The sequence below is a fragment of the Penicillium macrosclerotiorum genome, assembly GCF_028827735.1.
Source record: "Penicillium macrosclerotiorum strain IBT 26536 chromosome Unknown utg000003l_segment0_segment0, whole genome shotgun sequence".
NCBI lineage: Eukaryota > Fungi > Ascomycota > Eurotiomycetes > Eurotiales > Aspergillaceae > Penicillium > Penicillium macrosclerotiorum.
Genome location: NW_026643083.1, coordinates 4839363 through 4852293, shown reverse-complemented (window position 1 = coordinate 4852293; position 12931 = coordinate 4839363). Strand labels below are relative to the sequence as shown.

Genomic DNA, 12931 nt, shown 5'->3' with positions numbered 1-12931 from the left:
AGAGAGCACTGCTGACTTGACGTTGGGGGAGAGCCCTGCGAGTATGAAGAGAGGGTATTGTTAAAATCACCTCCTCTTCATGGTGTCACTCTGCCTTGAAATACTTGAGTTTGAAGTCTTCAGGCATCAAGCCAAGCACCTTTTCTCTGCCATGAACTCTTCCCGTTCTCCCCTCTCCTCCCAACAATATTATCACCAGTCATTTTTGAACACGCACATGCCAATTCTATTATAAATTGAGCAATCCAGATAAGAATTGAAACAGGTAGGTTCGTGCTAGAGAAACTTTACATGGTATTAATTAAACATCGGAATCCAGTATAACAGGATCCAGATGAACAAAGTGGCCCAAGAGCAAACACAGGGTCAAGATTCAAACCTCAAAGACAAAAATATTTGAAAAGAAAAAAGAACAAAAATGAAACCTGACATTGGCTGTACCATCATTAATTGGTATTCCCATCATCTGTCCTCGTCAACCTCAACCTCATTTATATCACGCCAACGGGGAACCATCACTCCTTTGTAGTGAGTAGCAAGGCAATTCATCGTCTGTCTTACATGAATGATTGCAATGGCAATTGCAAGGGAGTTCCAAACGTCCTGGTTTACCTCCCCCATATCGAAGATGCCCATGTACTTGGTTCGAGTGTTATAATCCTTGTCCTCTGACCAGGGGATAGTATTGGGGTTGGAGTCAAGCGTTATCAAGGCAACAATGGACCCACACAAGCAGAAACCGACTAAAGTTGGCCAATATTTCTGTCCGGGGCCATCATGCAGGGCCTGTTGGATTCTAGCCAGTTTTTCTAGCTTCCGAGTCACGATCGTGACAGCGGTAAGCGTCGTCTCGCCAGGTTTTTGGGCATAGATGGTATACACAGGTTTTGTTCTCCTGGTGACTTTCAAACCAGCGTCGTAGATAGCCCATCGAAAATATTTTCTAATCGCCTTTTTGATTAGAAATTGGGGTCGTACTGTTAAATATCTGCAGTCACGGACCCGCCCCGGGACTTGGAGAAGATCATGCAGTGCAGTGATAGCATAGAAGTTGGATCCCTTCTGAACCTGGAAAGTGAACCCGCATTCCTTGGAGCCGGCTTCGTCAGAGGGAAACAGAGATTCCGGGAGAGTGGTGAAATCCTTTTTCCAGGATCTGGCCATCACTGGTTTGCAACCGCGAAGTGCAAGGTCCAGATATAAGTTCTTCTCCTCTTCACCCATCTTAGAATCCTCCAGAACTTTCTCAGTTGTAGCCAAGCGTCTTGCTTTCTCTCTGGTGAGCAGGTACATGACTTCATCCCGTTCCTGCTGTCGTATTTGCCACGCTTTTGGAGTGAATTCTTCATCAATATCCGAATTGTCACTCTTCTCATCGACATACGGCTCGGCTTCTTCGCTCGCTCTTCTTCTCCTATTTCTGTTTCTCGTGCTCGATAATATGCTGGATACGGAGCCTGTAGGAGAGCTTGCTTTTGAGGAAGACTGATCGACATCCCTCTCTGGAGAGCCTAAGCCACGATCCCGATTGTCTCTAAGGGAAAGGCGCAGAGCAGTAGCGGAAAGTGTCCTCCCGCGTTTCCTGGGAGTCTCAAAATGATCAGGACCAGCCGGCATAGAAGATGTTGTCCTCTGACCTAGTAGTTCAAAAGAAGATGCAGTAATCCTTTCGTCTGAGTTGTCTGACCCAATACCAGAGGGGTCAAGATCCGCAACTAATGTCTTCGGAGATGGTTCAGATGGAATGTAGTCATAGTCCATACTTCTGATGCGTTTTATCATTGGAAGTGTGAGATCCCAGTCTTCTGGCGAGCCTGTGCGCTTGGGTGACATCGTTGCACTTAAAAAGAAGATCTTGTGAGGGAAATTTGAGACAGAGGCAGAGATCAAAATAGATGAGCTGAAAGGCAAATCCAACGCGAGAAAATTTGAAGCAAAGCCAACTTGTCAGGGGAAAAAACTGATGCCTGATCTAAGACGACAGACCATCAAAGCTGATCAGGTAGGCTGAAGGATGGATCGAGAGCATGAGTTCGTTACTGTTTGACTTTAATTGACAGGTGAGAGAGACCTCGAATATCGAGTGGGGCAGTGGCCAAGGGAGAACAAAGGAGCCCGCCTCGCGAGGGTAAAACAGATAGAGTAATTAACTTTCAAGTCCGAAAATAGGATGAGGAGTGAAAGAGAACTCGATGACAAAGAAATGGAGGACGCCGAGGTTAAACAGACCGTGGTTGGGGGATGAAAGAACCAAAGTCAGGAATCAGAAGTAAACTAGTCACACTGCTAGCCAGAACGAATATATTATGAATTAGAATAACAAGATAAACAAAAAATCTGTCACAAATTGGGTCTCAGAAAATGTACTTGTCGAGTTCGATGTAAAATCTACACCGGGAGATTGGGCAAAGGGGTGGGTATCAAGGCTCAGCAGCCGGGATTGGATTGTGTCAGATGCACTACTGTCAAAGGTAAGATATCACTGAAGAACTTGGAATCAATAGGACGGGGGTACATTATTTCATATTTGCCCACTAAACTGAGAGCAATGGTCAGCAAAGACCACAAACACCGTCCCAGGGATATAGAGCACCAGACCCTGCTCCTAATGGGCTGAGACTCCCTATGAACAGGAGAATGATAACGAAGACGAAGGAAGAGACAGAAAAAAAAAAAAAAAAAAAAAAAAAAAAAAGAAGAAATAAAATAAACCCTGAAATCCATCAAAGGCTTCCTATTCTCATCTCAAAAAGCTTTTTTTTGTTGAAAGACAACAACATCCACACATCACACACATGGCATTATCGTTCATTTGTGCTCATGCTCGGTCATAATCCTTCTACATGCCCCCCCCCCCCCCTTCCCCCCCTAAAGTGGATCTTGAGCTCTTCATAGATCCTGCCATCACTCTAAATAACCACACCGGTTGGGCATGGCATAGAGTAGTCGTGAATCGACTCGTCGGAAAAGACCAAAAAAGTCACTCGCCAGGAACAGGGAGGCGGCGAAAGTAGAAGATAGGAGAAGCAAGGAATTTAGAACGCAAAACAAGAGGGGGAAAGAAAAAGTAAAAAAAAAAAAATAACATTGAAAGCAACATCGTTGCTACATGGCTCATGTCATTCGGCAAACGAAGCAGGCTCAGCGAGGAGATCAAAATCAGCGTCTACGCCGACAGTCAACCAAACACAACTGCGATGGGTATGTTGAGCAATTTGAAGGAAAAAAAAAGCGAATAACAAAAAAAGATAGAAGCACCCCGAAAGTCCCAGAAGACATTCAATCGAGACGGTGTTGGGCCCCGTGGAACCGACAAAAATCGATGTCGGATGAAGAAGAGGGTGAGTGGCTCAAGTAGGTCACGTAGGATGCATGGTTGCAAGTCATACAACACATGATCAAGCAAAATCAGCAGTATAAGAGAAGCCACGGAATTCCTCCTGCATGGCCTGCGAGAGCACAGACTGCACAGGTGTCAGGACGGGGGTTACGCTAGTGAACTCCTGATCAAAGTTGCTGGTATCCGTGGGGCTGCTGATGGTAGGGATGAAGGGCGGGGGGACACGTTTGTGGTAGATGTCATCCCAGTTGATGTTGCGGAAGAATGCGTGAGACATCACTTCCTGGGCATCGGTGGGACCAGAGCCTAGGCGCAGCTCAGGCTCGCGGGTCAGCAGCTTCTGCAGAATGGAGACCGAGTCGCGGGGCATGTGGATGGGGTATAGAGGCTCATCGGCGAGAATGGCGTCGTAGATTTCATCCTCATCCTCACCACGGAAGGGAGACTGCTGCAGAAGCATCTGATAGATCAAAACACCAAATGCCCACCAATCCACAGCTCTGCCATACTTCTTGTCCAACAGAATCTAAAACAGAATGAGCTTCTATCTCAGTGTCTTCCAGTTCGAATACTTACCTCTGGCGCCATAAACTCAGGAGTACCACAGAATGTGCTTGTGGTGCATCCATACCACATATTCTCCTTGCACAGACCGTAATCGGCAATCTTGATGTGACCATCCAGGGTGAGAAGGATATTGTCAAGCTTCAAATCACGGTAGATGACGCCATTCTCGTGGAAGTATTTAAGAGCCAAGCAAACTTCCGCAGCATAGAACCTGTGCAAATTCAGTTAATACCGGTGTAGCTTGGGCAAGTTCATTCGACAAATGGTAGACGTACTGTGCTCTCTTCAGTCCGAACTGGCCCCGCTGGATGTGCAGCATGAGATCACCACCGCTAATGTATTCCATGACGAAGTACACGCGAGTCTCAGTCTGGAAACAAGCGTGCAGGTTCAGCAAGAAGGGGTGTCGCTCCTTGTTGGCAATCAAGAAAACACGCTTCTCAGACTTTGTGCTCTCCACCTCATCATTCTCAATGATGAACTCCTTCTTCAGCACCTTGATGGCATACAGTTTGCGGGTGCTCTTGGTCTCAGCGAGCATAACCTTTCCAAAGTTACCCTTACCAAGCACGGCCAGGAAGTTGAAATGATCCAAACCAATGCGAGGCTTTGACTGGGCCGCACTAAGATCTTCCTTCACAGCCGGCGGAGCCATTTGTTGAGGAATTGGCTGCATAGGTTGCTGGGGCGGAGGCATCTGGTATTGAGTGGGTGGAGCGGGTTTCTGCATTACCTGAGCCGGAGCCGGTTGCTGGAAGCTAGCATAGACGGAGGGGTCATAGTGAGCATGTGAAGGAGGAGGAGGTTGTTGGGCTTGCACAGGGGGACGGTTCATCTCCGCTAAATCGAGAAGGTTAGACGAATAACAACAGGCAGTTGGGCATAGAGAAAACATACGCGGTGTCTGTGGAGGGTGACGCAGGGATGTTGCGGCAGCCGCCGCTTGCTGGGCAGCAGGGGAAACGGTGGTAGGTGACTTCGGAGCTAAGGGTTGGCGCTGAGCAGCCTGTGCAGCTGTTGGTGACTGTGGAGTCATATAGGAGTTAGTCGCAGCGCTTACCGCTTCAGCTGAGGGCTGTCGGGGTAGTGCCCCATAGGGACGATCGGTGGGTTTTTGGGGGTATGAAAGGGCGGCATTGTCTTGAGGGGGCTGTGGTGGACCGCTTGGCCGTAGCGTACGGCCGCTAAGACCAGAACTGACAGAAGTAGACTTGTTGTGATTCTTTGCGCGAATGAGGGTCTCCAGGATCTGGTTCGCCGCTTCCATTGACATGCCACAGAAATCAGGGACAAGGTGTGTGCATTGGGCATGGCAAGTAAGACCACATTCTAGATGAAGGGAAATTAGTATAACTTCGGAAGACACTGGCTCAATGATCCAATTCAGTTTTCATACCAGTGCATCGTTTGGCGCTCTTCCGTCCAAAAGGAAGCAGATAACCACAGTGGCAGCACCAGTTGGCGGAAAGGTTGGAGAAGCCCTCGAAGCGGTGGGGAATCCGGTGGTTGATCTTCTCCTCGTCTGGGTCGGTTTCATAATTCGCTTTGCTGATACACTTGGTAACAACCTTGGGGTAGCATTTGCGATGACAAGTGTACTTGCAGTCCGCACACTGCATGCCCGCAGCATACTTGAGGAACTCTCCACACAGCGCACAGCGCATGATATTGTAGAATTGCTGGGTAACGAACTTGTGGCCCTGCTTCTCGTGGACTTCTTCCTTCTTTTGGCGCACGGCGCCCTGTCGGTTGAGACCAATGTCGAAGGGGCGGCGGTCCTTCAGTTGCTTGGCTATTGTCAAGAATTAGCAAACCGATCAAATTCACTAAAATTACCCTGCAAAAGTCAAGTGTCTTACCAAAGCTCATCTGTAGTTGAATTCGGCCAAATGGCTCCAAGGCAAACCATGAATCAATCATTACTGTTGGAGGCGCATTCGGGTTATCTCCCCCATATTGGCCGCCGCCTTGATGACCCATTGCCCCCGAGCCAGGACCTCCGTGGGAAGTACCTGGGGATCCGTGGTACTCAGAGCGAGGGGTGCCGGATCCATCCATCTTATCTGCGGAAACCCATCCCGAAGCATTCAGCTCAGTCTCAATCTTCTTGCGACGCATCTCCTCAGCGATATCTGAAATTCGCACCCAAAGCATGCCAATGGGGGTCGGGCGATCTCCCGACTTATCGTACACCGTGAGTTCGATCTCGTTCGCCTTATCAATGTCGATGGAGAACGATTCATCCAGCCACTTGTCATTTCGGGTTGCCTTGGTTCTCGCTTTAATTGTGTCTTCCACCTTGACAATCACAAACGTTTCCGGGCCCCGTGAGAAGCGTGAGCTAGTTGCGTGGTCAACATCTTTGACGGCATGGATTCGCATAGTCAGGAGACCAGTCAACGGTTTGCGCATATTGGGGCTGCTGAGACTTTCATCTAGAGGGAGACTGTCAGCCAAAACAGTTTCTCGCTGGGCGTGTGCGCACCATTCGGCGCTGGTGAAACTAGACATACCATCCGCCGCGGCAGATTCAATATCCACGTGGAGATCTTCATATCGCTTCAGAGCCTGCTTCAATAGCTGAATCTTCTGATTACTCTCGATGCGACGGCCTTCGGCATCCGCGCGGCTCTTGCGATCACCCTCATCCTGGTACAAGCGAACCATCTTCTCGATACCGGCTTTGTATTGTTTTTCGACGCTGAGCTTGAATTCAAGCTGGGACAGCATCAGCTGGATCTTCGGGCCCAAATACTGAGTGTCATATTTGATTAGATCTGTGAGAGAAAGTGAAACATTCTAAGTCAGCATTCCAATAGTCGGAGAAATTGTTTGGGCACAGGAATCTCTCTCCCGCCATCACGATGGGCCTATCTGCGGGGTTGGACGCACCAAGTTTAGTATAATTTGGTCGTGCCTTCGGGACCGGGGCGTAAGGGCGGGGGTCCGAATAAGGAGCGCCCGCAGGCATCGAGCCCGAGCCACCTTGAGGATAATCATGACCGTCACTTTCCCCTCCATAGTATCCGGCATGATCCTTCGGGGGCGGCGGCGGGCCGCCTGGCTGGTGACGTGAATCCTGGGGAGAGCCGCCACCTTCGCGCTCCATCTGGCGGAGCTGCAACTCTCGCATCTTCTCCTCCAAGTAGGCGATATTCTTGCGACCATCGCGGATGTTAGCGTCGACCCGCTGTTGCACAAGAGGGTTATCGGTGGACTGCCGCATGTTACTGGCGGCGGTGATGAGAGCCTTCTCCCGCTCGATCTTGCGGTAGACCGAGGCAATCAGCTCGTCACCATCCATGATGGGCGGATGGGGAGGGGGGAGGAGAGCAGATCCGGGTGCAAGAAGAGGGGGGCGGGAGGATTAAAACCAAGAGGGGTGGTGCGCCGGAGGGTCGGAGGGAGAGTGGAAGGGAGGTAGAAGAGGGAGTGGTGAGGGGGATGATAAAAGGCGGGATAAAGAGAGTCGAGGGGCGGAGAGAGTGGAGGTCCCAGGTGGTGGAGGTGGTGTTTTGGGAAAGGGTTCGCGGGGCTCTCTTGTTGACCTGACGGGAGGATACTGCCACTGTGGAAAATGCACCAGCACTGCCCGCCCGATAAGGACGAACTCGTGCTCCGTGGATCGCTTGCCGACAGGGAAACAGGTACACACGACAGACTAACAGCACCACTACGCACGACTAGTATATGGCAAACGGTCAAATTACGGTTACATACTTTCCTTAGAAGTGCGTTCATGCTTCCGTAGTACTCAGGTCACTGCCTAGTAGGAGTCCATTCAGAATTGTGGAAATCTAAAAAAGAATCATTGACTGTACTACCCACTACCTAACTACTACATCCTCTTTTGTGGGCTTTTGTCAGCTCACAGGGAGCACAAGCACCACCAGATACTCTTCTAATGGTCTTTGTATCCAGATCAGATTTCAGATTCCTAGATTCCTGGAAACCATCTTTCATAACCCCTATCTACGCTAGATTCTCCCAGACTCCTTACGTCGTTGTTTCCTCAACTCCGTCTTCCATCCTACCTCTTCTCCCATTCTGCAACAAAAGTGTCAGTGGCGAGAACTACACAAATTGAAGAGATGGGTCGTCTGAAACAACAATGGAGTCCATGATGGGCATGAGCCAAGGATGATGGGATGGATAGCAATCCAGTCGTTTCCATTTCATACTTCCAGTTGGCCCAGTTGGCTCGGTGAACCCGGTGCATCCGGTTAACCCAGTCGATCCTTTCCCTTCCCTCTCTCTCAGAAATCAAGCGTGCAAGCATGCAAGCGTCATGATCATCATCCATTGCACGATTACATACAACCTCAGCCGAGGTCTCGGAACCGTGGCGGGTCCGGCTTGTCTCAGCAGGCCAGGGGTGGTACGGGAGAGAACGGTCGTGAGACGGGGCCGTTGGGTTTTGGCGGTTCTTCGTCACGTCGTGGTATCAGGATTTCAGGATCTTGAGATCACCTTTTTTTCTTTCTTTTTTGGGGGGGGGAGGTGAGCATTAGTGTCTAGGTCACGTCCCTGCCGCCGCTTTTATGAGGCTGCCTTTCAGGCCAGACAGGCGAGGCCCCGGCGGTATATTCTAGTCCGGGCACGAGACCCAAGTCTGTCAGACCATTAAATCACGTGACCTGTATCTAGATTGAAGGCCAATGGCCGAAGTATTCAAGTATGGTTGTCGACTGGAAGTGCAGTACTTTCCACAGGAAGCATGCCACCTTGAACTTGAACCTGATTAGCATGTTATTATGGCCCGATTGAATAATGCTCACAGGGCCTGTTGTTATTTCCTCAATCGCTGTTCAGTATTGTGAAATTGGCCGAGATAACACCTATGAGCTCCAACTTTCAGGATATTCCTAATGAATATGACTGAAGTAGATAGGTAAGATTCTGCTTTATTCTACTTTGTGATACTATTTTACAAAGTATATCTATTTTACAACGTATATATTCTATTCCCTATGCCCCACAAGGCACTGTTAGTCTCCAATAGATAATACATTCAAAAGGTGAGAATGTATCTAATTTTATGCAGTTGGCAAAAAGAACACATGATCCGGCAGCTATGAGTGCTCTCATATATACGCTGATTCACTGTCGGCAGATCTTCTTTTGCAGTTTACGTCTTTGGAAGTCTCTTGATTGACTGTAGCACAATATTTTGGTGTATATTCCAAACGTCCATATTTCTCGTAAAGAAAACACTGGCGAAAACGCGTGCCCATAAGTTGTGCAAGGCATTTCAAGACGAGATATATGCTGGAGGAGGTGTAGAACCTCATAGTCAATTTGGTCAGTAGTATTTATTTACACCTCTACCAATTATCTAATAAGCAAGGTCTCCAAGATTGTGTCCAGCATGGCCCGGAATGAGCAGATGCCCATCAAAAATGACAACTATCCGTGGAACAGGACAAGGACTGTCGCCAGGCTTTGACTAATCAATATCTTGTAACCGAAAGCATTTTGTCTCTCTTTCTTTGCATTGGCCTTTCGACTGATTGTCCTTGTATTGGAGCGGGAATGTAGGCTTCGCCAATCAGCCGGGGACCGAAGAAGACGAAATTCGCACATGTGAGAGTCTGAAGCATCTTACGGTCCATTATTGGAACTGAGCAACTAATCAAACCAGATATCTGCCGAGAAGGACCTAGACAATGGAAAAGAGAAGACTTTTCGATATCTCGATCAGGCCTCTGTTCTGTTCACACTACTACAATGAGCTTTGTTGGGGCAGAGATAGGCGACTCATGCAGCAACTCTGCCTCGAGATTGAGACGTGCTCAATTGTACCTAGCAAGTAAAAAGCGGCAAGAATTGCGCCCAGAAACAGAAAACGAAGCGTCGCGAAACCCTCAGTACGTTGTGCTGGCCTGGCCTGGGCATCAGTCACCGCTACCGCTCGGCCGGCGTCGGGCGTGCGACCGTCCTCCTTGCCGCATACATGGGGCTGCTGAGTCTTCTGCTCTTCGGTTACATTGCGCACATTCTTCAACTGCAACAATGGCCTTGTCTACCTGGTTGGATACGACTCTCGTGACGAGAGCGAGCCATTCGAACAGGCTGAATACAAGAGTATATAAGTTCGTGATATCACATGGCCATGGGAGACTGGGAGGACTCGGGCGAGGACCCGAATGATGCAATAGTCCAATAGTCGGCAGATAGAGCTGTATCTTCATCATCCTGTCTAGTGAAAGTGCCTATAGCCAAGCACCGGTAAGCATGCGTACTATCTTTTAGCGTTCTTATGCATCCCGTACATTCTACTAGCCATTTCTTATTTACAGTAATTAATCACACACCATCGTCTCAAGGTAAATGGGAGAATAATCCCAAAATAATGAAAGAAAATTTGGAGTGAAATTTGAAGATACAAGCCCGATGGAAGTCACTGCGGCATGTATGCCTAATAACGCCAGACTCGGTCAAAACATCAATGCAGGCAGATCATACATGCCCAGGTATGTAGTACCCGTCTGGTCCTGGGGATTTCCACGGGCCCACTGATAAGATCGTATCCGATGGCCCACAGAGTGGTGTGACGTGGGCTAGACTGACGATATGCAGAGCTAGGAATACCCTCCCAGTACAGAAGAGGTCCTTATTCAGATCTCTTCGACACCTTTGGCAACAGAAGCCACGCGGTCGCCATCAATCCATACAATCCGATACAGATCGGGTGCAGCACCATGGTCCCCACATTCTGGGCCAGGATACCCGTGAAAAACGGCGACAAGGCACCGCCGCTGCTGCCCAGGGCACTGATGAAGCTGAGGCTGGAAATGTGCATGTCCCGCGGGAGGAGCCTTGTGAATACAATCGTCGCGCTGGGATAGACGGGGCCAAGTAGCAGGCCTAGGATGGCCACTGAGACGGCTTCACCGATCACATTGGGAATGAGCCAGGTCATCAGCTGGAAGGCGACTGCGCCGGCGACCATGGCTACGACGGCAATCTTGTGGCCGATCTTCGCGGCCGGGTAGACCAGCAGGAACCGACCGACGGTGATGCCGGCCCAGAAACCAGCGCTGACATATCCCACGCGTGAGGGATCACCGTGCCGATAGCTGATGAGGAAAGAGACAACCCAGCCGGAGGTTGAGACCTCCGCACCTTGGTAAGCGAAGATGAATAAGGCTCCCAATAAGGTGGTTCGGTTGCGGATAGCTTTTTTCAAGGCCTGAGTTCGAGTAAAATGACTTGCGTCGCCAGTAGGATGGGATATGGCGGGCTGGAGACACTCAGCAAGTGCGTCGTTCTCGAAGTTGGTGAACGCCCACGAGGCATACGCACAGTTCACCAGAGAAAACGCCAAAGGAATGATGTAGAACAGTGACCAGCGGATCCCGCTCGAGACCATGGCAGTTGCGAACAACGGGGCCACGGTGCCACCAATGCCATATGAGCCATGTAAACAGCTCAGAGCCGTTGTGGTATTTGGCAAGTTGGCACAGTATACATTGCTCAGCGCCAGGCTGAGCGCAATGCCGAAGCCAAGCAAAAGGAAACAGACCACCACGACAGGGAATGGCGGCTGACAGGTGATGATCACATAGCTGACGACCAACATGGACATGGCCAATGCGTAGCTCTTGGATCGGCCCAACTTGTGCTCGATAGCATGCGTGACTGGTGCTGCAGAGATGAAGCCCAATGCGTTGGCTACGAAGATCAACGAGACAATAGCGTACCCGATGCCATAATGCTTTTCCATATATGGGAGCAGTGCACCGGGGGCACTGTCATTCATGCCGCTGCCAAAGTTAATCAGAGAGCAGCTGAGCAATCGCCATTTGTCTCTCCATGTCGTTACAGTCCGGTCTGCCGCCCAACCCGAGGCCCCATCGGCATTTGGTGAAGACAGGCGGTTTTCCAATACACTCGGAGTCGGCGTGGGTGTTGATGCACCTGTGAATGACTGTTTCACGGGATCGGCAGCCGGGTTTGCTGAGCTCTTTTGTGGCTGAAGGTCATCCAATTTGTAATCCGCCGGCGATTGTGTCACGCCATGCCTGTCCTTGCGTATTGCCGCTGGCGGACTGGAGATCTGAGCAGAGCTCTCAATTTCGATGAACGCTCCCAGCCTCGAAGCCATTATGCATGCCTGAACCGGCTACAGACGACTAGTGAAGGAGCCTAATGGAGGCGAGTAGCTTTTGGTGCGACTTGTATATTGATCGCTCTAGGTCGGAGAATGTTTGAGGATAGACACCAGGTTCAGTGAACGCCTTATATGGGTTCCGACAGAGGAATCCATATTCCGATTGCGATGGCGGGAGTTTACCAAATTGGGCAGCGCCCCGACACCTGACGTTCGTTCAAGTTAGTGAGCACCGTGGCTTGGCTGACAGGGTGTGGGTTGGTAAGCCGGATGCGATGAGGAGCCCCGCTGATAAGAAAATTCTCCCACAATCAACGAACAAACAAGCAATCAAAGCAACTGAAGCAGTTGGCGACTCCACTCGGTCTGAACAATCGCATCCTTTGGATTTTGCCTCTTTAAACAAAACACATAGCCACGATGGCACCCCCTCGCAGAAAAGTGTTGGCGACAGCCGAGGAAACCATGTTCCCACCGGACGAGCTGGCCGCAACCCAGCAGATCGTGCGGGCAATCAAGGCCACCGGCAACAACATCTACTTGATTGAAATGGCCGATAAAACCCAGATCCTCGTGGAGCTGCCAGCACGGTTCCGGTCGACCTTCTGGATCAAACGCGGATCCTACGTCGTCATCGATACCAAAGTGCAGGAAGAGCGGGACAACAAGATTGGGGGAGAGATTATCAACATTGTTCGGGATGAGAAGGCGTGGAGAAAGGCTCCCTTTTGGTAGGAATGGATCTGGTGGCCCTGGGTTCTGAATTGCCGAGTTGATTATGATCTATTTGTTTAGGCCCAAGGAATTCGTGAAACAGCCCGTCGCCGTCGCCGACTCAGATTCAGACTCAGAAGAAGAGTCCCGAGTGGGTATGATGCCTTCCTCCGACGAGTCCGATGCATGAACGCTTT

General features: G+C 49.9%; 4 protein-coding genes across 4 annotated transcripts; 1 reads left to right on the top strand and 3 right to left on the bottom strand.

The window, feature by feature from the left end:
- Nucleotides 1–462: 462 nt before the first annotated feature.
- N7462_004654 (uncharacterized protein) lies at nucleotides 463–1833 on the bottom strand (the record flags this gene model as incomplete). Its single annotated transcript, XM_057076380.1, has 1 exon — nucleotides 463–1833. The coding sequence occupies one exon, from the start codon at nucleotides 1831–1833 to the stop codon at nucleotides 463–465; it is 1371 nt and encodes a 456-aa protein (XP_056935885.1).
- Nucleotides 1834–3398: 1565 nt separating this feature from the next.
- Nucleotides 3399–7211, bottom strand: pkcA (protein kinase c; the record flags this gene model as incomplete). Its single annotated transcript, XM_057076379.1, has 9 exons — nucleotides 3399–3866; nucleotides 3917–4118; nucleotides 4183–4747; nucleotides 4805–4931; nucleotides 4968–5236; nucleotides 5304–5699; nucleotides 5767–6342; nucleotides 6421–6684; nucleotides 6800–7211. 9 exons carry the CDS (start codon nucleotides 7209–7211, stop codon nucleotides 3399–3401), a joined length of 3279 nt encoding a protein of 1092 aa, XP_056935884.1.
- Nucleotides 7212–10520: 3309 nt separating this feature from the next.
- On the bottom strand, nucleotides 10521–12014 carry N7462_004652 (putative MFS efflux transporter; the record flags this gene model as incomplete). The annotated part of the gene is made up of 1 exon (XM_057076378.1): nucleotides 10521–12014. One exon carries the CDS (start codon nucleotides 12012–12014, stop codon nucleotides 10521–10523), a length of 1494 nt encoding a protein of 497 aa, XP_056935883.1.
- Nucleotides 12015–12440: 426 nt separating this feature from the next.
- On the top strand, nucleotides 12441–12924 carry N7462_004651 (putative eukaryotic translation initiation factor eIF1a-like protein; the record flags this gene model as incomplete). Its single annotated transcript, XM_057076377.1, has 2 exons — nucleotides 12441–12751; nucleotides 12816–12924. The coding sequence occupies 2 exons, from the start codon at nucleotides 12441–12443 to the stop codon at nucleotides 12922–12924; spliced, it is 420 nt and encodes a 139-aa protein (XP_056935882.1).
- Between the last annotated feature and the right edge of the window lie 7 nt (nucleotides 12925–12931).